The following is a 23,927-nucleotide window of genomic DNA, read 5'->3' as shown; positions in this document are numbered from 1 at the left end:
TCCAACTGTAGCCGACTTTCAACTAAGTTCTCTCATTTTTTGGAAGAAATCCTCCCTTCCATACCCTGTCTTTCTTCTTCCAATATTTATACTAGTCTACAGAAAAATTTCAATGGAAATATTATATAACCCTGTTAGTGATGAAGGCTACATAGCAATATGTGCCTATTAATAATTAATAATATTATATGTTAATAATTAATATTAATAATATCAAGTGAAAAAGAGACTTCAGAAGTTCACAGTATTGGAACTGAAGGGGAAAAAGCATATGAAAAGAGACTGGAAGGTAGTACCCTCAAATTATAAGTCATGTGAAAGAAGAATTGTCAATGACTTTTTTCTATTTTCCAAACTTCTCTAATACACAGATAAACTATCAAATACAAAATACAAATCTCATCAATTCACATTCTCATAAATGCACAATTTTAAATTTTTAAATAATTCTCAATATTAGTCTGAAATTCCACTAAATTCTAAATTCTAATCATACCTCATCAACGGAAAACAGCCCTTTTTTTTCATTTAAGGGACAGATACCCATTATGGTACAGATGCTGAGCTAAAAAAACTAGTAAACTAAATGAATATTGAAAATAAACTTGAATGACTTTCCAAAACCACAACTTTTTTCCCCAAAAATATGCTTTTTATTTAATTTTCCCTAGAAACAGATACAAGCAACTATACAGATATAAATTTAAGATTTGCAGTTTTTCTCTTCAAATACAAGGTTCTACTTATAAATATGTTGTACATGGTCTAATGAAAAATATAAATTCAACTTACCTTTCCATAAGTTTCCTGATTACTGGTGAACTGACCTCCAAAAAGTGAAAGCAAAGACTTTATTTCCTATATTGAAAATATTATAGAAAGAACACATTTTAACACAGGGAACTCAAAGCCTATTAACAGATATAGGTATAATTAGATCTTTTTAAAGAGTGGGTTGGTGATCTACCCAAAGCATTTAAGTGTCAACACCAGACAAATTACAACTCTAAGCTCTGAAAAAATTTTACAGCCACACCATGGTAAATAATTTCTGAGAAATTTTAGACAAGAGGATTGCCAAAAGACTTGGTCAGAAAATGCCTGATTTTAGAAAATATTAGATGACAAAAACTATAGATTAGCAAATCTGACAACTGATCAATAAAATGAATTAGTAAACAAATGAGTTGAGGATTTTCAGACAAGAAATAAGTGATTAACCAGGAAGCATCACTGTGGATTCATTAAACAGAAGTTAATAGCAAGTGAACTTCCTCTTCTCTCTGGATAAAGTTATAGAACTAGAAAGAGAACACAGTAGCTACTTTAAAAACATCGGGAATGCAAAGCTGAAATCTGTTGATAGTATGTATATTCCATGAAGCAATCACTTTGTATTGTTAAATACAAGAGGACTATACACAGTTTACAATTTGTACTGCTAACAAATTTACTCTCCTCAAATAACATAAAGCAGGTAGAATCCCACTGGTCTCTGTAGGTCTTATGGAGGTAACCTAATTAGAGATGTGTCCCCTCTGCTGGGTGCCTACAGTCCCCTTTCATCCCAACTACAAGGTGCCTTGATCACCAAGCTCATCATGAGCCACAACCACCATGAAACAATATACCTAGACCACCTACACCTACATCCTCTACTTCAAGACCAAAAAGAATGGAAGGTTTGAGCAACTCATGCCTTTTCTGTTTTTCCTTTTGTCTATGAAATAAATCTTTTTTTTTTAATTCCTGGTAGTAGAAGGAGCTAAATTCAATTGAATTATATGGAGAGACTAAGAACTAGCATAGTCTATCAGTAAATCATTGAAAGTAACCCAAAAGTCATTTTGCAACATGGGTGATACACATTTAAATAGGAGGTATCACTGGACTTGGGAGTCAGATGGCACCACAATTTTATTTTCAGTTCTTCCAAATAGGGACCATGTGGTTTTATACAAGACACTTCAGTCCTCCAACTCTTAGTTTTCTCACGTGTAAAATGGGAATCATAGCTACCTCATAAAATAAGGAGGTCTGGGCAACAGGCGCACAGAAACGAGGGTGTTAGTAAAGGAATCAAGATGATGATGACCACAACACTAAAGTCCAGTACCTCAAGAAATCAAGCAAGACTGACAGTTATAATTCTTAAAAGAAAAAAAAAAATGAAGTTCCAGATTGAGTTACTTTGGTCTAGAATGATTACTGTTCATTCTATATTAAGTCATATTGTGAGGTCAGCTTTACATTTTTTTTTAATGTTTATTTTTGAGAGAGAGAGCGAGAAAGAGGGAGACACACAATCCAAAGCAGACTCTAGGCTCAGAGCTGTCAGCACAGAGCCCAACGTGGGGCTCAAACTCAGACTGCAAAATCATGACCTAAGCTGAAATCAGACGCTCAACTGACTGAGCCACCCAAGCACCCCAAGATCAGCTTTATGTTTAAAACATCAAAATTTGCTGCTCCTGAGATATCTTGTTAAAAATTAGTAACAGGCTGGGGTGCTTGGGGTGGCTCAGTCAGTTAAGCGGTGTGAGATCACACCCTGACTGGGGACTCTCTGTGCAGAGCCTGTTTAAGGTTCTTCCCCTCTTTTTTCCTCTGCCCTCCCCTGCTTGTGTGTGCACTCTCTCAAAAAAGAAAAATAAATAAAAATTAAAATTAAAAAAATTAAAAATAAATAAAAATAAAATAAAATAAAATAAAATAAAAAAGTAACAGGCCAAAAACCCACAAAGGTTTTAAAAAACACTTAAAATTCCTACTTTGGAAAAAAAAAAGTGAAGGATTATTGAAGTTTAGGGCATAGCATTAGCTCTACTACCTAAAACTTAAGCAATGACTTAAAAACGAGATATGATGACCCAAGTTTCAAATTTATGACAAAAACTGTATTAAACTACTCAATCCATTTGGAAAAAGCAAAACACAAAATCTTTACTCTTCTTATGGCAAATTGACTTTTCTAGTTGGGAATTTTTCTCCATTAGGAACAAAAGAATTTATATCAGATATAAAAATACAGCCTGATCTGGGGCATGCCTGATGCATTAATTCATACGAGATTTTCAGTTCTTTTAGTCACTCACTTTTTCATACACTTAGTTTGTTTCAGAGCCAGCAATAAAACCCAGATGTCTACTTTTAGTACAATAAGGCAGGCGCCAACTAAAATTGGCCCTGATTAACTCTACAAAGGTAAAACCGGACCACACGTACATTCCTAATCTCTCATTTTAAATCATAAAGGCAGCTACTCATTGCAGCTTTCCTGCTTAGCAGTTCTCATACAGTAGACTGACTCAAAAGTGTTGACAGACCTTCTGATTCCCTTCCCCAAAAGGATCCTTTCACTGAATTCAATACTTACTGAAAAACTAACATGTGCAAGGCACTAAGCTATGTAAAGATAAACACACATTTTATCCTCAGAGAGCTTACAGTCTAGTAGAACAAAACATTCAACCTAGTAACTGAAATGTAAGGTGTAAAACAGTGAGTGCTCAAAAAGGTATTATATCAGAGTTCAAGAGAGAAAAGATTACTTCAGTTTTAGAAGTTTTCACGGAAACTGACTTAAGCCCGTAATACAGGGAGAATCGGTATAAATGAAAGAGGACTTCCACTTCCACTGATGGCAAACTAGGTAATTCAGATTAAGCCTTCTGAGAACTAGAGAAACCTGGCATCTGTTTGCAGGCATAGAGACATTATAAGAATTACCAAACCAAACTTCAGGAGAAGCCAAAAATCCCAAGGTGCAGCCACTTGCTTCCTGGGGCATTTATCAATTCCAAAAGCAGCTGTGAGGGTGGAAAGTGTTTTTGACAGCTTAATGGAGCTACAGAAACAGAAGAATATTGGGCCGTCCATGGAGAAGAAAGATGGCTTGATAAACCAATCAGTCTGGACTGAGATCCCCAAAAGCTACATACCAGAGGAGCATGTGTGAATCAGAACAGAAACAAAACTTACCACCAGAAAATGAGTTCAAGTCACTCTAGATCATTAATGTTCCTATATTTAAGAGGATTTACATCATCCCAATCTTCATGTTATTTCTTCAAATAACTTTACAAAGACATCTAGCATATATTTAAAAATAAGCCAGCATCCATATGAAAAAGAACCAAGAGAAACAATACACAAAGATAGCATACCCACAGGACTCCTTTTATCATATTTAACTATGCTTTCTATATTGAAGGGGATAAAAGACATAATTAAGAATTTTATTAAAGGACAAAAACCCATTAAGGAAATTGCGAATCTGAAAAAGAAACAAGTAAAAAAATAAACCTAAAATAGACTAAATACGTGGGTCAATCTCAATGAATACTGACTACGTAAAATCAATAATAGATTGAACACTGAAATAGGAAAGGGCCACCAGACAAAAGGCAGCACAGACCAAAGCACAAAACTGAGGGCATCATTCAGGGAATGATAGGGATTCACTTCAGGTCTCACTGTGGTGGGGAGCTGGAGAAGTGGGAAGGAGGGGACGTGGGGAGAGACAGAGAAAAGAACCATGCAATGGTAGGCTAATGCCAGACTAAGAAGTTTCAGCCCTGGGACAATGAAAATGTAAAACAGAACTGAGCTTTTTGGGAGATTAAATTGGCACTACGGTAAGACAATGACTAAGAATAATTTAAGAGAAAGAAAAGAGGTAAAATGTGCAAGTACTGGGGATGCTGTTAAGACTGCAGCCTAGCCACCCATTCGCACTGTACTGCCTGCCTATGGTGCACGCACCCTCTTTGGCCTCTATTTCCACTTCAGTATCCTCTAAGTGATATCCTCTCTCTGGTACTCCAGAATTCTCTAAAACACCAATGATTACTGGTCCCTTACTGGTTTTAAAAAGAAAAAAAAAAAAATGTCATTTCCTGCCTTAAAAAAGAATCAATGGCTCCCCATTAAATCTAAAATAAGATCCAAATCCCTTGTAATAGTTTCAAAACACTCCAAAATCTGGATCCTACCCATCTCTCCAGCCTCACTGCCCATTACTTCATCCCCACTCCCCACACACCCCACACCACCAGCATAATCAATTCCCTCCGTGCCTTTACACCTGCTTTTGTGTCTTACTGAAGTGGGCTTTCTAGTCCTCTTTACCAACAATTCTTTATTAATTAATATCTATTAAAATATTACTTCCTCCATGAAGCTCTACGCCCTGCACCCCTATCTTGCCAATGCACAAGCCCAGCAAAACATCAATCCTGAATCAATGCCACAGTCTCCTTCATAATTCCTAAGGCCAGTGAATTGAGCACAACTGAAGAAAATCAGAGACTCTCAGGCACAATTATAAACACATGATCTTCATCCTCAGCTGGATTTTCAGCATTTGCTCTAACAACTGTGTTCGCAATTTTTTAACCGATCAGCTCCCTATTTTGCTCTCAATGACTTTTAAATTAAACTATTTTTCTCAACTTCTCCCTCAACTGCTTGGTCCCTAATCTCTCAAGAAATAATCCTGACTCATTCATTACCTAGAAAGCAGACCTTCTGGCAGCCACCCCACATCCAAACTAACTCTCCTTTGTAAGCTGTCTCCTTCTAGTGAAAGGCCAACACCCCCCACTGTGTCTTTATAGCCATTCTCCCCTTCTCTTCACCCTACAAACTTTGCTTGACCCTAGGCCTCCCTCAAATTGTTAACCAATCTCTTACTTTCCCTTCTTACGCTCTAGACTGCTCTGGAGCAGTCTATCTCTCCTTTTTTCTCAGCGACCATTAAACCAAGCAATCTAGCTTACCCTCCTAAAATTCTACACAACAGCTTTAGCAAAATTCCTAAAAATTTACCCTCCTGATTTCTGTGCCCTCACAGTCTTCCTATTCTGATACTTGCCTATCCTCTTCATGACCTTCTTTTCTCACTTCCCCTCCATATCAGTGCTTCCAAGCACCTCCATTTGGCCCATCACTCTTTCGACACTGTGCTTTCTCTAAATAATTTCACTTTCCCTCCTAGTATTCATTTACTACCAATATTCATATGCAGAAGCCTCCCAAACATTTATTACCAGTATATTGTACTCTGTGCCTACTCATATATTCACTGCCCAATCATCTCCACTTATTACACAAACACATCAAATTTGGCATAACCAATATTTAAATCTTTTATCTGCCTATGCTCTACATTTTAAATGGAGAAGCTCTTATAGGCACCCCAGGAGTCATTCTTAATTGGCCCCTGTTCCCCCCTCTCCCCATATTCAATCATCAAGTCCTGATGATTTCATCACCTAAATATTTTCTCGGTCTATCCCATCCTCTTAGCCCCTGCCAGTTCAGGCCTCCTTGATCTATTAATAAAACTATGTCAACAGACTCATAACTGGTCTCTGATTCTAGACTCAAATTCCTCTTAAATCTGTCCTCATTATTGCCGCCAAAGTGATTTTTAAGGAAAAATCTATTGTCACTTCCTAGCTTAAAAATTTTCAGTAAATTTCCCTTACAAGCTAAATACATTTTCTCTTCCCTTCCAGGGTTTTCAAGGCTTTGCATTTTCTGGCCCCTATTTGCCTCTCCTGCTCTCTTCTTGTCAGTCTCGGCTACATATTTCATAATCCAGTAATAATAAATTGTAATCCTAATTTACTTACTTCTCTGCTTGGCCTGGCTAACTCATATTCATACTTTAGTTACTTTCAAGTGTCAAATGTAAGCGATCTTAAAGACCAACATCCTCCACTCCACAGGTGGATTAGATTCCCCTTCTATGCTCCCATACTTCCCTAAGCATCTATCAGTGCACTTACAAATGTTATTTCATAATATGTTTTCACATCTGTTCAGCCCTTAACCTAAACAGTAAGCTCCTTGAAGACAGAAATAGTCCTTTTCATCTTTATATCCCCAGCGTCCAGCACGTGCAATTACAAGTACTCGGAAAATGTTTCTTGAATGAATAAAACACTTTTTCCAACTTCTCCATTATCTAACTCCTACCACCTACTACCACCATCAGCCATCCCACCCTGCCACACGGGCTCTGACCTACATATTTGCCACTTAAAACACCGCCCTGAGCATTTCTATTGGCTGTCTCTATTCTCCGCTAGACGAAGAGCTCCCGAAGCAAGAGGACCGGTCATATTCACCTAACTCCAATACCTGGCGCATGGGTAGAAGAATGAATGAAAATATTTGGCAAGGCTGAGAGAGTGCGTCTTGGACTTCTTTCTCACACATCCTCCGCCAAGCTCAGATTCTTCCTAGGGACCGAGGGACTGGGGACCCGTGATATCCCCGACAAGCACACACCCCCGGGTCCCTGCTTGCTCAGGCTGGGACGATCGCCGCCGCCCGCACACCAACCCCCACCGTGCCGTCCTCTCCCGTCCTTAAGTTGTGGAGGTCGCTGCGGGCTCACCGGCAGGCGGAACTCCAGGTGCTCTTGAGCCATGAGCAGCAGGTATCTATTCAGGGAGCACGACAGCGCCATTGCAGCCGTCCCAGGTGCGCCTGCGCGGCTCGCGCAGTTTCCCACCTTTACTCCTCCCCCTTCTCACAAAGCCTTTTCCGCTGAGGCGGAGCCTGAAGGACCGGAAGCGGAAGCTGGGAGAGGTGGGCGCTGTCCCGGGGTTCCCGCATGGGTACTTTGAGCTTGGCAGCGGCTGGAGGAGCAATGTCCGCTTGCAAGGTGCTTTCTGGTTGAGTGCCGGAGGACGAGTAGCTGGTGTGATGGGCCGTGTTGTGCTCAGGAGCAGGTTGTGATAACACAAGTAGTTTCCATTGATCCTCCCACCAGGAGCGAACTTTCAACCTTCTCTACAACAATTCCAATCCTCGTTCTTCAAAACTGGACTGGAATTTCACCTTATTACTTCAGACTTCTCCAACCACTACAAGATTGGACGACCTGGACCACTCGTCTAACGTGCAGTATACTTTTTGTATTTTTTCAGTAACTTCTAAAGGATACATAGCATCTGCGCCAACTACAATAAGCTCTTGACCTAGACCATCTTTTATGGTTCATTCTGTACCTCCCCAGAAAACACAATGTCATCCTCAGAGGAAGTACTCAATAAGTAGGAGGTTGTGATGTTAGACTCACAGGCTCAATCCACAGCCAACTCTATATTAAAACGATGGAAATGCTTCTAACTATTCGCACTGGCACAAATTTCATAGTAGCACATAAAATAAGTAGTAGCATATTCACAATTTTTTTAAATTTGCATAGTCCATGTATATGTGTATTGCTTTTGAGAGTACTGAATCCTTTGCCTTATTGAGAGCAATTTCTTTTGCCTCCCACCATAACATTGTGCATAATACAAGAGTACTGCATATCCCGAGCACCATGTGCTGGGAATATACTAGATACTTAGTAGCAGTGATTAAGAATTTAGGCTGTGGTGTCAGTCTTAGGTTCAAATCTCAACTTCACTATTTACAATCTATATGTTCTTAAGCAAATTTCTTAGCCTCCTTTGACAGCAGTTTTATCTAAATTGGAGTACTACTGCCTCTGTCAAGGGATTATTAGGATTAAGTGGAATAATGTACATAAAGTGTTTAATGTTAATACCTGGTATATTGTACAAACCAATAAATGGAATTTAAGGAGACTTTTCTCCTCTTAAAGTGTGAAAATTTTCTCCTAACAAACAATCTCTTTGCTAGGAAAATGTCTTGATAAGTCCACTTAAGTGATAAAGTGAGTCTCTGAGGAACACAGATGTCTCTTGGCTCCAAGGCCTCAGAAAAGGGATAAAAGTGCTCTGAGACATGAGAAGAGAGGTCAAGGTAGGACAGAGAACCAATGAAACATTAGGGGAATGACATGCAGTGCTTGATATGTCCCATCACCAAAACTTGTCAGAATCACCAAACATTAAATTTTGATGGGGCAACTTTTTAGGGAATATCATGCCTGGATTATGATGATGCTGTGTAGAGACAGCAAATGAGAATACACAGTCTAGGAGAACCCAGACAAATTCAAGTTTCACTGGTTCTTCACATGAATTTCCTTAGCTTCCTTTAAGCTAAATCCCCACTAATTCTCCATTCCATAAATGAGCAGACCATGTACATCATGAATCTCAAACTGTTGGGTACATGGTCTGGGAAAGTAGAAATTAACCCTGCATAGGCCAGGCCATTAGCAGTAGTGTGGAACTACTCATTAAACAGCCTTTGAGGAAGTCACACAGCTGTTACATGTTTTTGAGCTTAGAGTCCTTAAGAAGCAGCAAGAGAGTACGGACTTTGAAAGTTGGTGTTTAAACATCTGGAGATTTGCAATTTTTTTTTTTTTAATTTGTACTGGAAGGGGCAAGAGAGTTCATAGTCCGTCTTCTGGGAACTGCTCTAAAGCTCTGTCCATTCTTCATCTACCAGGGCAGACTTCTTAGAAACTTGGCTGCTTCTGTCAGATTACTATTGTGCAAGCATTGGAGTATCTGGTAATAGGCTGATGATGATTGGAAAACCATGGTTATTCCTGAATATTTGGGACCAGAAATTGGAGAGAAGGATCTTGAGTTCTGGTTATAACATGTTGCTATACTGCTGAGACTAGTAGGGCAGAGTCAGTGAGGAAAGGAAATGAGTAAAGAGTTCATAGGTCCCAGCAGCAGAAGTTATATGTAATGTTAAAACTGTCCATACATCTGTCTCAGCCTGAGCATCTAACACTTGAAAAGGGATTGGGTATCACAGAGAACCGTGGAGATTTGTGTACCAGTGAGGGGTAGCAAATTTATTTACAATATGTATTAAAACTAGAAGATTTTTGCAATGAGGAAAAAACAGTTTGAACAGTTTGGAGAATAAAGTTTTATTGGAAGAAGTTATGTAACAACTATGGAAACTTCACTATAGTGAAGTGAAACTTCCTGACAGAGTTTCAGTTTCATGAAATGCCAGAGGGTCTCCAGTAACTTCAATCTTAACGAAGATAATCCAGGAAGAGGGTAAGAGAGAACTAACACTGGGTTCTCTTAGGAAATAAAACAAGTAGGGACGAGGCACCAATTTAAACTTATGCAGCTGCAGTTGATTTAAGTATGACTCAAGATCTCCAGAAGTGGAAAAAAGTAGAGCTTGTCATCTGCTCAAAAAACTCCCCAGAACAAATCTGAAATGCTGATTGTAAATTAGGCCTACTAATTTGCTACCTGTGAATTGTTGGTTCTTGTGCACAGAAAAAAATGTGAAGGAAAATGGGCTGGAGATTCAGCCTTCTGTCCAGGTCATCCTTAAACTCTTAATGCTGCCACAATTCAAATAATCAAAAGCCATGCACTTCCAGACAGATGATTGAGCTAAGCTAGAGAACAACTTTTCCCATATCTTAGCAACTGGCTGCAATAGAAACAGGTTTCCATAAGGAGCCTAACCTAGGGCCTACCAAAATTAGGGATGCCTTCCTTCCTTGGGCCAGTCCTTAATTTGGTTCTTTTGTTTGCAATGAGGTTGAGATTGTAAGATACCAAAAAACATTTTACTCTACTTGTATTCCACTCCAAATACAAGGCAAGGCAAGACCTGGATATTATCCACACTGCACCAGGCTTCAACTTTGTAGCTTCGGTAGCTTTGCACATTTTTGGGTGGGACGCCATTTAAATACTTCTCTTGGGTAGAACTTTGTGAACCAGAGGTAATGTAAATTCACAGTGCATTTGCCAGGTTTGAGCCAGGCCTTTTGTCCTTCCTCCTTCCCTGCTTCCCACTTTCCTTCTCCCGTTCCTTCCTTCATTCCTAAAATATAAGAAGCAAACATGATTTCTAAACAAAGAAAGGCTTTTGGCAAGTAATATGCAAATATTAACATTCCTTCCTGAGAATCTACTGTAACAGGGCACTAGAAGGAGTTTTACTCAGTCCTACAGGACACGGGATCTTAAAGTTGGCTGCGTGTTGGAATTACCTGAGGAATTTTCAAAAATACAGGGCCTGGACTCTATCCCTAGGGATTCAAATTGAACTTGGGGTGTGGCATGAACATATTTTTAAAAACTCCTCAGTTAATTTGATGGCAACCACAAGCAACTTCATTACTTGAGAACCACTTAGAAATGCAAAGTCCTGCCTACCCTCAAATTTGCTGAATCAGAAACTCGGGGAAGGATCCAGCATTCTGTTTCAAACAGTCCCACCAGGTGGTCTGGTGCACACTGAAGTTTGAGAATCCTTGCCTGGGAAAGAAGAGTATGGATAGATAGGCTTTGAGTCCCAGTACTGTGTACGCCTGCTTGGGGAGAGAACTTATGTGATAAATTGGCAAAATGCTGCAAATATTTTTCTGAGAAGGTGTAACAAGAAGAAAGTATTCCTCTCTTAGCAACTTGAGAATCTCCTTAGCTGAGAAAATATCTAGAATAGCCTACTTAGGTGATTTCCTGTGGGCAATGAATGTTGGCTAGAACAAAGGCTTCAGAGAGAATTTTAAAAATTCTAATGTAAAGAGAAGAGAAATATGTTCTAGGGGTGCCTGGGTGGCTCAGTTGGTTAAGTATCCGACTTAAGCTTAGGTCATGATTTTTCAGTCTGTGAGTTCGAGCCCCGCATCGGGCTCTGTGCTGACAGCTCAGAGCCTGGAGTCTGCTTTGAATTCTGTGTCTTCCTCTCTCTCTGCCCTCCCCTGTTCTCTCTCTCTGTCCTCTCAAAAATAAACATTAAAAAAAGAGAAATATGTTCTAAAGGCAAGGGGAGAAGTAGAGGAAAAGTCAGCAAGATGGCAGGAACTAGATGACACTTTACCATTGCCCTGCCAAATTTGGTTATTAAATGCTTGAAATGCTTGGTGTGGGTTAATTCTTCAGAAACTCAAAGAGGTTTTACACCTAAATTATAGTGGTTGTGCATACTGCCATTAAGAACATAAGGCCAGGGATATCCAGCTGACATCTAGGTTATACTCTTGATTTTTAGATTGAAAGTAGTTGAAATGAAAGTTATCATAGTACTCAATTAGATTTTGGTTTGTTGTGGTAACATTTTAAGGGACTCAGAGATTAAACTAAAACATTTATTGACCAGTTCATTGAGCTAAGGCAATGGGGGCATAAGATAAAAAATTAGATTCCCCAGCTCAAAAAAAGGTCAAAATCCAGTGGCAAGAGATATCCTATTATTCCCCAGTTAGACTGTGTAAGGTTCATGCTAAGAAAAAATATCATGGATTAGAGCTGAAGAACCAATACTGTGGTTGTGGATTGGAGTATTAGGGAAGACTTCCAAGAGGCAATAACCCAGTTTTGAAAAGTAAACAGATTTCCATGGGTGTGCTCAGTTTAGTTGGAATAGTAAAAATGGTTGGCATATGGGATACAAGTGCAGGAGATGAAGGTGAAAATGCTGATGAATAATTCTGAGGGAACACAGTGAGGTTTTCATAAGCAGGAAAATTGCATAATCAGGTCATAATGTAGAAAGAACTCTGATGGAGACTGTGCTAGAAAGCAAGCCAGTGGGGGCATGGAGCCCAGTCAAGTGATTCTAGAAATGTTCAGAGCAAGAGAGGATGGATGAAAAGGCAGACAGACACTGGACACTGAGAGGAATGAGTTGATTTTTGTTTCAGGCCCCTCAAGGTAACATCATGTCTGAGGGCAAATTGTTTGGGACCAATGGGCTGAGAGAATATTCAGGCATACATGTTCTGTAAACTGAATGTACAAATATGTTGAGAATACACTGGAGGGTGGACGTGGACAAAAGCAGGGAGATAGTGCAGAGGCCAACTGCAATAATCCAGACAATAGATGATGAGAACTTGGCCAAGATGACAGAAGTATGAGTGGTGGGAAGTGGTCAAATTCTGAATATATTTGGAGAATACTGCTAAGGTTTGTGAATGGGTCGGATATGAAGTATGAAAAATAGGAGTCAAGGATAACTGCAAGATTTTTGGCCTGAGCAGCTGTAAGATTGCAGTTGCCATTAATAAAAATGGGACGATGGAAAGGAATGGGCAGGGTGGAGGGAAATAAGCTTAAGGTGCCTGTTTTATATCAGTAAAAAATATAATACATTCACCTAAAAGAAAAATTGACTTTGGGATTGGTTTTGATTGTGGATTCATCCCTACCTATGTGATTTGAAATAATCATACAAGAATCTGATTCTTATTTTTTAAATTAATTAATGATTTTTTTTATTTTTGAGAGCTGGGGTGGGGCAGAGACAGAGGGAGACAGAGGATCCAATGCAGGCTCTGTGCTGTCAGTGCAGAGCCCGATGCGGGGCCTGAACTCATGAACTATGAGATCACGACCTGAGCCAAAGTTGGACACTTAACCAACTGAGCCACCCAGGTGCCCCCAGGAATCTGATTCTTCTCAATTAAAGGTAGACTTTTCATTAAGGTTATTTAAGCTGAATCAGAAATACAGGGTTTTTTTTGTATTTATATTGCTATAATAAAAGCTGATTCACAAGCAGATAATCAACAGGTATCAGCTTCATTTTAGTGAATTGGAGTAGTGGGCACTTAATGAAAGTATGGGTATCAACTTTTGTAGATGGTCTTTTGATATCAAAATCTAGAAATGTATGAGCATAGCAATAATAAAGGCTGTGCTCTTGACCTCGGATTCTTAGAAGAGGTATGTCTACAACTCTGTCAGTGGATCTTTCATATATTAGGATCAATTTATTATACATCTTTTATGTCAACCTCTGTTTTTAGTACTATTTTAAAAATTTCAGATGACTCGTTGGGACTTACCCCAAGTATCAAGGTTGGTGCAACATTCAAAAATCAACTAATGTAATCCATCACATCAACAAGCTAAAAAAAATCACATGATCGTATCAATAGAGAAAAGGCATTTGACAATGCCCAACACCTATTATGATAAAAACTTTCACTGAACTAGGACTAGAGAGGAACTTCCTCAACTTTGATAAAGAATTTCTTTAAAAAAAAAAAAAACCTACAGCTAACATCATACTTAAAGTCATAAAATCAAAGTTTGCCCACTAAAATTAGGTACAAGGCAAGGATGTCCCCTCTTACCACTCCTCTTCAGCATCATAATGTAGGATTTAGCTAGTACAATAAGACAACAAAAGAAAATAAAAGGTATACAGATTGGGAAGACATAAAACTATTTTTGTTCACAGATCAAATGGTCATCTAGGTAGAAGATCCAAAACAATAAAAAAAAAAAAAAAACTGAAACCAATAAGCAAATAAATAGTGAGGTTGCAGGATAAGTTAATACGCAAAAGTCAAGTGACATTTGAAATTAAAAACACATTACCATTGACATTCGCACTCCCAAAAATGAAGTACTTAGGAATAAACCTAACAAAATATGTATAAGATCCTAACAAGGAAGACTACAAAACTCTGATGAAAAAAATCAAAGAACTCAATAAATGATAGCCCATGTTCATAGGTAGGCTCAATATTCCATATTGTTAGGATGTCCATTCTTTCCAAATTGATCCGTAAAATCAATTGGATTTGGAATGCAATCTCAATCAAAATCACAGCAAGTTATTTTGTGGATACTTACAGATTCTGAAGTTTATATGGAAAGGAAAAAGACCCAGAATAACCAACACAAGGTTGAAAGAGAAAAATGAGGTTGGAGAACTGACTCAACCCAACTTCAACACTTACTATGATGCTTCTAGTAATAAAGACCGTGGAATTGGTGAAAACAACCAGATCAATGGAACAGAACAGATTGCTTAGCAATAGACCCATATAAATATAATCAACTAATCTTTGACAAAGCAACGTAGGCAATAAAATGGAGTAAAGATAGTGTTTTCAACATATGGTGCTGGAACAACTGCATATCCACATACAAAAAAATGAATCTAGACACATACCTTACAACCCTCACAAAAATTAACTCAAAATTGATCACAGGCCTAAATGTAAAATGCAAAACTATAAAACTCCTAAGATATAAGAGAAAACCTAGATGACATCAGATATGGCAAGATACAACACCACAGTCATGATCCATTAAAGAAATAACTGATAAGATGGACTTCATTATAATTAAAAATTGCTCCATGAAAAGACAATGTCAAGAAAATGAGAAGACAAACCACAGGCTGGGAGAATATATTTACAAAAAGGTACACCTGATAAAAGTGATTATCCGAAATATACAAAGGGTTCTTAAAATTCAACAATAAGAAAACAACTCGATTTAAAATCGGGCCAACCCAGGGGCACCTGGGTGGCTCAGTTGGTTAAGCGGCTGACTTCGGCTCAGGTCATGATCTCACAGTTCGTGAGTTCAAGCCCTGCGTCAGGCTCTGTGCTGACAGTTCAGAGCCTGGAGCCTGCTTCGGATTCTGTGTCTCCCTCTCTCTCTGCCCTTCCCCCACTCACACTCACTCCTCTCTCTCTCTCTCTCTCTCAAAAATAAATAAGCATTAAAAAAAAATTAAAAACACGCCAACCCAGACAGCTCTACAAAGAAGATACACAGATGGCAAATGAGCATATGAAAACATGCTCCATATCATAGGTCATCAGAGAAAAGGAAATTAAAACAATGAGATACCACTGCACACTTAGTAGAATGGCCAAACCCCAAACACTGACAATGTGAAATTCTGGCAAGGATGTGGAGCAAAAAGCTCATTCATTGCTGGTGGGACATGCAAAATGGTATGGCCACTTTGGGAGACAATTTGGCAGTTTTTTATAGAACTAAACATATGCTCATCATACAACCCAATAATCATGTTCCCTGGTATTTACCCAAAGGCACTGAAAACTTATGTCCACACAAAAACCTGCATACAGGTGTTTACAGCAGCTTTGTTCATAACTGACAAAACTAGGAAGCAACCAAGATATCCTTCAGTAGGTGAATGGATAAACTGTAGTACATCCAGACACTGGAATACTATTCAGTGCTAAAAGGAGATGTGCTATCACACCATGAAAAGACAGGGAAGATCCTTAAATGCATATCACTAAGTGAAAGAAACCAATATGAAAAGGCTATATACTGTGTGATTACAACTATATGACATTCTGGAAAAGGCAAAAGTACACAGACAGTAAAAACATTACTGCTTTCCAGAGGTTGGTGGAGGTAGGGATGAATAGACAGCACAGAGGAACTTTAGGGAAGTGAACATACTCTGCATGATACTATAATGATAGATATATGTCATTATATATTTGCCCAAACTCCTAGAATGTACCACACCAAGAGTGAACCCTAAGCTAAACAATGGACTTTGGGTAATTATATGTGTCAGTGTAGGTTCATCAGTTGCAACAAATGTACCATTCTGATGGGGAATGTTAATAATGGGAGAGACTATGCATATGTGTGGGGGGGGGAAGTATATGGGAAATCTCTGTACCTTCTGTTCAGTTTTGCTGTGAACTTACAACTGCTGTAAAAAAATAAAATCACTAAAAAAACCCACATACATTAAAAACTCCAGAGGCAAAACTTGACATAGTATTTTTCCATATTTATTTAGCCTTCTTTTATATAAGTAAGAACAGTTTGAAACAGGTCACTAATAATTTTACAATTCTGCAATTACAAACAAGTAAAATCATAACATGCATAAATAATTCTCTAGATAGTACTTTAAACATTTTAAAAACAAGTTATGAATTAGTTTTGTGCTGAGCTAATGTTATCGATAGCTACTAAGTTATCAAATATTTTACTGAAAAGGCTCAGTGAATTTTAACTGTAGTAACCTTATTTTTACAAGTAAAAGACAAATGCTGCTAAGAATATGAGGATCAATGGTTTTCCAACAAAGAAGGAAAACAACTATGAGAGGGTATAAACATATATAAATTAAATCAGTTGGCTAATCATATTTTTGAAGAGTCCATAAGGCATTTTAGAATTCCTTAAATACCTTACATGTTGTTATCATCATACTGTCAATTATACCATTGCAAACTCACATAGTACAACATGTTGTACATGCAGAAAATTCCTTTTCTGAAGGTGGTCATATTTGATTTCTGCAAACTTGCAACTGCTTATCCGTGTAGGTGCTCAGAGAGCTACTTAACAAAGCTGTCCTGGAAACCCTGGAAATCTAATTTTGAGAGCCTATAACCCCTACTTCCACTTTCAGTGAATAAAATTGAAAGTGAACATTCATTTCAATTATAAAATAAATAATAACAGAAGAACTCAAGAAAAGTACATGTGGGACTCTTGGCCTAACTGAACTCCCGCTGTCTACCTGCCTAACACTGAGTCTTAAATATTCAGTTCTACTGACAACCTGCTCTCAAAATTGTATTCCTTTCCACAGCCTCTTCTGAGAACTTTATAGCACTTAACACACTACACTACGATCACTGGTTTTGTCTTCAGATTAGCATTTGAAGACAGACTGTCCTCTCTCACTTCTCTATTTCCTGATCCTGGCAGTGTCTGGTAAATGCTAAATGCTCAGCAAATGTTTGCTAAATGAATAAATGAATATTTATTTCAGATGCTGTAACTAAACATTATAATAATTATTTCATTGCATAAAACTACGTTTAATATCATGCCAAAAATAAGAAAGAAAACTAATCATCACAGCCTGTTTCTAACATCAAAACTTTAATCCTTGTGTTCATTTATATTCATGCACGTGGTATTATTATATGCCGGCACAATGTAGGATAAGCTTTCACTACCTACTCTTTGTTCACATTCACTATTGTTAGGGTAGATCAGCACAATTCCTAAAGATATAGGTCTCATGAAATGATAGATCAATAATGCTAACTCGGTGCTATTAAAATAAATTTTCTCACCTAAGCTTATCTATCACTACTTTCTAATCAGGATTTCTTCATGATAAAAGCTAAGCATAACCACTTTTGAATGCTACTTTTCCTTTGGTACAATAAACAAACCATAAAACAACAGTTTCTGTCCAGTTTTAATAACATTATTATAACCACTTTGTATTTCTTCCCCATTTATGCTCTTACAGGTAAAATTCCATTATAGCAACTTCTCTTGGATAACCAAGTTGATTGTTCTTGTAAATTCACCATTAGAAATTACGTATATTATATAGCTTTCAATTTATTACAAAAACATTAGGCTTTCAGAAGTGAAAACCAGCACCCGAAATCTGAGTAAAACGGAATACATATACAATTCTTTCCAGCAACAAGAACAGAGCTCACTATGTAGTATGGTACTCTTTGTTTTTAAATTTCATGTGTAAAATTACAGAACTGTCAAGAAATGGTTACTTTTCCCCCCTTTATAGTAATAAAGGCTCCAACAAAATCGGCAAAGTACTTTCTATATCAGTTTATTCTTCATAAATAAATCATGATTATAATTGACTACTGGAAAAATGAAAACATTTGAACTTTTAAAAAAGAAAATAGAGCCCTCCCTGATTAACAGAACTTGTTTTAATGGGATATTATCTACAGTATCTTATACCTTAGACATGTAACCATTAAAACAAAGAAGTTAGTGACAAAGTATCCATGTAACTGTATCACAGATCTCAAGAAACATTCAAAAAAGATTTAAGGCTACCCAGTAATAGCCTCTCATAAAACCCAACAAATCTTACAATGGCAATTAGACTTCAAAGGGACCAAAATATTAGTTTATGTTGAGCCAAGATTAGGAAAATCTTCCACTGTTGACATTTTCATGTTCTTAGTTTTTCAATCAAACAATCAGCCTGTAATTTTGAAAACATAACATATTTTTAAATTCTAATTATTACAGCCTACATGAAATAATTCTACTGGCATCCCTATTATAATAAGTCACAGCAGAAGAGGTGGATATGACATATTCTGTTCCTAAAAATATCTTAAAAATTTTCTCAATAGTTTTATAAACTATAGTAAAAGGGTTCAATATTGTATATAAGTAGGCAGATTTTTATCCACATTGCATATTTGTTAAAAAGCTTCAATAAGAAAGGGAAAATAAATACTGACATTTTAAAAAGTAAACTAGATGTGCAAGAATCTTAAATGCATAATACTAAGTAAAAGAAGCCAATTTGAAAAGGCTACATACTGTATTTTTCCAACCATAAGACATTCTACAAAAGGCTTAAAACTGTGGAGACATTAAAAAGATCAGTGGCTACACAGAGGATTTTTTAAGGCAGTGAAACTATTCTGCATTATACTATAATGGGGGATACATGTCATTACACTTTTGTCCAAACCCATAAAATATACACTACCAAGAATGAACCCTAATGTAAATCACGAACTGTGGGTGATAATGATGTATCACTGTAATTTCATGGGTTATAACAAATGTATCACTATGGTATATAGGATGTCTATAGTATGGGGGGCAGAGGTTATATCGGAACTCACTGTACTTTCCATTCAATCTTGCTGTGAGCCTAAAACCACTCTAAAAAAAAAGTAAACCAAAGTCTTCTAATTATTATTTCAAATGCTTTTCTCAAACATCTTATATATCTGAAACATCATATAAGAGATTTTGAAATAAACCTTAATATCTTTCTCTTAATTTTCTTCAAAGTCTCATAATACATACTGACAGATTTAAGAAGAGTTCAGATTCACAGGATGAACCATTAACAGATCCTATAACTTACAATGTTCATTCATTTTTTTCTAACTAAAAAGTCATGTAAGGAAGTATAGTTAAAAACCCTACAAGAATATATTTTAATGAGTTTTTTTATTATAAAAGCATGGATAGTGTAGAAAATCAAAAATACAAATAAGGAAAAACATTCCTTTTTTAATCACACTGATTTTTTTAAAGAGACCACACCAACTGCCCTGTCAAACATCCACTTTTTAAATTTTGAACACACACACACACACACACACACACACACACATATATCTTAAATTATTTTTAAATTAATCATCTGGACAAGTTAATTAGAGGGATAAGTTTGAAATATGAAGTTTCTAGAAATAATGCTTTTTAATTTCTTGTGTACCATGGCTATAATAATAATATGCATTAACTAACAGTAATTATTTAATTTGTAATTCAGTGATAATTGGTATATGGCAACTACGGGTCACCTTAACATCATGAACACAATAGCAACTGGTATATTACTTAGTCAAGTGGCCTTGGAAGGACAGTCACTTATCAACTAAGGCTTGACTGTCCAGCAACAGGCCTATAATCAGCTGAATTCTATTCTACTTTTGCACTAACAAAACAGAATTCTGCATTTTTTTAGGCTCAAAGCTTCAACCTCAGATCTGACAGGTGATGCTACTACTGCAGTCCTTTTCTAAACTAGAAAATTACAAAAATTCATTTCTATAATAATATTGATGATGATAACAAAGGCAGCAGGTAATATTTACTAGCACTATTTGCAAGGTAGTTTTAAGTGCTTTACATACAAATTATTTTATCAATCCACTTATCAACTCTACAGGTAGGCAGTATTCCTTATCAGTAGGTAACAGATAAAGAACTTGGGCCTTAAAAAGTTTACGTGACTTGCACACAGTACCTCAAATAACTAAGGGAGCCACAGTTTCAATCCAGATTGGACCCTGGATTCTAAACTATTAATGCCATGGTTCTTTTATATCATACTCACTGCCTGCAATGGAGAGACTTAGCCATAGCTTCTCTTCCTACGGATACAATAACCTGGAAAATCCCTCAAATTAAAAATAATTATTTTGCATACATTCGAGCAGTATGTTAAAAGAGATGATCAGGTCTATGAGAGCTGTAAGTGCCTAGTGTTGCCAAGAAAAGAAGATCTACAACAGAAAGGACAAATATTTTAAATACTTTTGTATGCAGCTACTACAATAGTAACACTTACTGTGATAAACCAATAGGAATTCACTTTATAAACCAATTTTGATAAGAAGCCAAGTTGATCAACAGGTGCCAGAACATGAAGGTGCAAGTGGGAAATGGAACAAAAAGGCGGCATATGGAAACCCATTCTAAAACAGAAAGGTAAGAGATACTTGGCAAATCAGTTCTACAATAGTTTAAAACTATTTTTTTTTACGATAAAACACATAAACATTAAGGACGTCCCAAACAGGTTACCACTCAAGTATCTTTTACTGCCTTCTTTCTATACTTAAAAGTATTCACAATTCCTCCTCTTTTCATGAAGTTCATAGTAACAAACTCTTCATCAAGGAAGGGCTTAAAGGCATACTATGCCTCAGTAAAACTTTGATGAATTCTAATTTGGCATTATGTTTTATCACCTTGGTCCTTAACATTTTAACCTTTAATTTTCCTAAGATATGGCTCTGCAATGAATCTTTAAAAAAAAAAAAAAAATTACAGGACACTCAAGTAGAAGGGTTCCTTTATTCCAGGACATAGCCAGTAGATGGTGTGCTTTCTCCTTTAATAGTGATTTCCTTACCAACCAATATTTCAGTAATGAGATTAATGATACCATTATTTTAAAAATTTTATCATCACTCAAGTTTCTTAATAATGAAGATAACCTAATTATTCACAATTTATCTGCTTTATAAAACAGTCATAAGTGAATTCCTTGGACTACTAACAAATTTCTACTAAGAAATGTGATTCTACCTCTTAAAAATAAGTTCACAGTTTTGTTAAGTCCACTTAGCAATTCTGAGTGGAGCAAGGCATACCTGTAAGAATAATCCAAGCCTAGGAATATTTGCCTGCTCAAATATTTGTGAGTCTCCATTAAAAAACAAACAAACAAACAAACAAACAAACAAAAAACTCCAGTGAGTGGAGTGTAGGAGGAAGGCATGGGAGAAGGGCTATGCTGCAGCAACAGTATAGCTGACAATGTGGAGTCAGATACACAAGACAGATTGAAAAGCTTCCACCAGGGTGGCGCAGTCGGTTAAGCGTCCGACTTCAGCCAGGTCACGATCTCGCGGTCCGTGAGTTCGAGCCCCGCGTCAGGCTCTGGGCTGATGGCTCGGAGCCTGGAGCCTGTTTCCGATTCTGTGTCTCCCTCTCTCTCTGCCCCTCCCCCGTTCATGCTCTGTCTCTCTCTGTCCCAAAAATAAATAAAAAAAAAAAAAAAAAGAAAAGCTTCCACCACTACTGAGAAAAGGAGACTGGGTCTTCCCTCCATGAAACAGGAGCTCACATAATATAGAATCAACTAATCTAAAAGGTAGAAGCAACTCAAGGGTTCATTCAACCCTTTCATTTCAAAGACGGGGAAGCCAAAATCCAGAAAGTGGGAGACTTCCCAAGGTCCCCAAGTAAGGAAGTGGTAGAGACAGGCTTGAGACTCAGGGCTCTTGACTCTCATGGTGCCGTTCATTCTTCTAGTAGACACTCCTGTGACTGGAAAGGCAATGTGCTGCTTTTGGCCAAAGGGTCTCAAATACTATCTGTTCCTTGTCATTATCACTCTTGAATAGTGCTTAACAGATTTCAGAGCGTTTTCTCACACACCATCTTATTTGAGCCCATAGGTAGGCAGAGCAGGTGTTATCTTGGGGAGGTTAAATGTCTTCAGGTAGCACAGCCAGTACAAGCACAGTACTCAGCAAGTAGCACAGATAACATCAGAATTCAGATCTCTTTCACTTCCAGTTCTGATGTTAGACGTGATCTCTGCTACACCTGCCTTGTTACTCCTTTGGTCACACTAGGCAAAGTCACAAGTCTTTTAAAAAGGAAAAAACCCACCATTTAGATTAATTAAAATAATTGCCAAGTTGAATATTTTTATTACATGCTTTTTGCTCAAACTTTGGCGAATGCCAGAGTTCAGTTCAGCAGGGAAAAAACTCAAGTAGTTTCACACAACAAGTATAATAATACATTTTTAAATCATATAAAATATTTTCTAAAGAAATTCAATTTACACACAATTTTATACAAAAACACATCTTGAACAAAGAAAGGTAGACTCAACTATTTTACCTATGCACTGCTTAAATATACTTGTCTGTCTAAACTATGAGTGGCAATCATTAGAAAATCTTGAGACATGACAGGAGGAAGACTTATTTATTAAATTTACACTACCACTGAACAATGAATGCTTCACTCTCAGGAAAACTGCATTTAAACCAGGCTCTCTGCTGCCTCTGCTCTCATTTCCCACGAAGAAACAATTATTTCAGAAAAAACAATTGCATATATTGGTTTCTATCTGCAAGTACACATACCTCGCATTTTTGAAGTCAGTGAAATTATTCCTTTCAAGAATGCTTTTTCCAACAGTTACCATGTTCTCAACTATAAAACAGAAAAATGACATTACACAGCAGGAGACATTACTAAGTTGTAATTAATATTAATTTTTAGTGTCCCAGTCAAAAGTTGTATCAAATGGGTAAACATTTAAACCGCCTGTTTAATAGTTTTAAGTTACTGAGAAGTTTGCCCATCAGCACTGAAATGAAGGTTCAACCTATCACAAAGCGTCATGTATAGGTTGACTTTGAACAGCTGTTAAGGGGTACTATCAAGTGACTACTTAGGACATCTGATCCTACTGAAGTCTAATTCAAATCATAAGGAGACCAACTAATAAAAAAAATACTTGAATTAAGAAAAGACAGACGGGAAAACTTTGAATTTGTCTTTCAGTCAAAATTAGAGATATGATAGCACTTTGTGTCAGGCCACCTTTGACTAGCTAAATGTTTGTATAATTGTTTTGGCTTCCAAACTCTCTCTGCCTTACTGTCTTTATTATCTTGGTCCTTTATGGCCTTTGGATGGAAATATGCTTCCCATGAGAAAAAAATTTGGTAACCTGCAATGTCCAAAGCACAATGCCAAGCTTTAGACCCCTTTTATTTCTGAATGGAGTAGTCAAATATTTAGAAGAGGAAGAAATGAGAATCTACAGAAGATGGTTATCATAAAGAGGATTATAAAATTATTGCTAATTTTTCTTCTCTAAGTCAGGCTTGAGCCAGGAGGACAACAGTAGCATATCATCCAAAAAGGCTCATTACTTCAAGCAAGATTGTATCTTGT

At 37.2% G+C, this 23,927-nt stretch overlaps 1 protein-coding gene across 13 annotated transcripts in view; it reads right to left on the bottom strand.

Annotated features, from left to right (window-relative positions):
- The window catches only part of LOC122220362 (tRNA (guanine(10)-N2)-methyltransferase homolog), a 102,202-nt gene that overhangs the window by 51,919 nt on the left and 26,356 nt on the right, over window positions 1–23,927 (bottom strand). For 9 of the 13 annotated variants that reach the window (XR_006202820.1, XM_042939759.1, XM_042939760.1 and 6 more), the window contains 3 exons: window positions 23,108–23,177; window positions 20,788–20,914; window positions 793–858 (listed from right to left, as the gene is read on the bottom strand). Coding sequence is in view for 11 of the 13 variants with exons in the window: in XM_042939759.1 (XP_042795693.1) it covers window positions 793–858; window positions 20,788–20,914; window positions 23,108–23,177 (263 nt within the window). In the remaining 2 variants the exon portion in view is untranslated. Of the gene's footprint in view, window positions 1–792; window positions 859–7,149; window positions 7,310–7,408; window positions 7,493–18,263; window positions 18,667–20,787; window positions 20,915–23,107; window positions 23,178–23,927 lie in introns of those variants that run through there. The other 4 variants (XM_042939771.1, XM_042939770.1, XM_042939769.1 and 1 more) reach the window with 4 other exon arrangements.

The sequence above is a fragment of the Panthera leo genome, chromosome B2, assembly GCF_018350215.1.
Source record: "Panthera leo isolate Ple1 chromosome B2, P.leo_Ple1_pat1.1, whole genome shotgun sequence".
Taxonomy (NCBI): Eukaryota; Metazoa; Chordata; class Mammalia; order Carnivora; family Felidae; genus Panthera; species Panthera leo.
The sequence above is the reverse complement of the archived record's forward strand: the minus strand, read 5'-3'. Positions and strand labels throughout refer to the sequence as shown.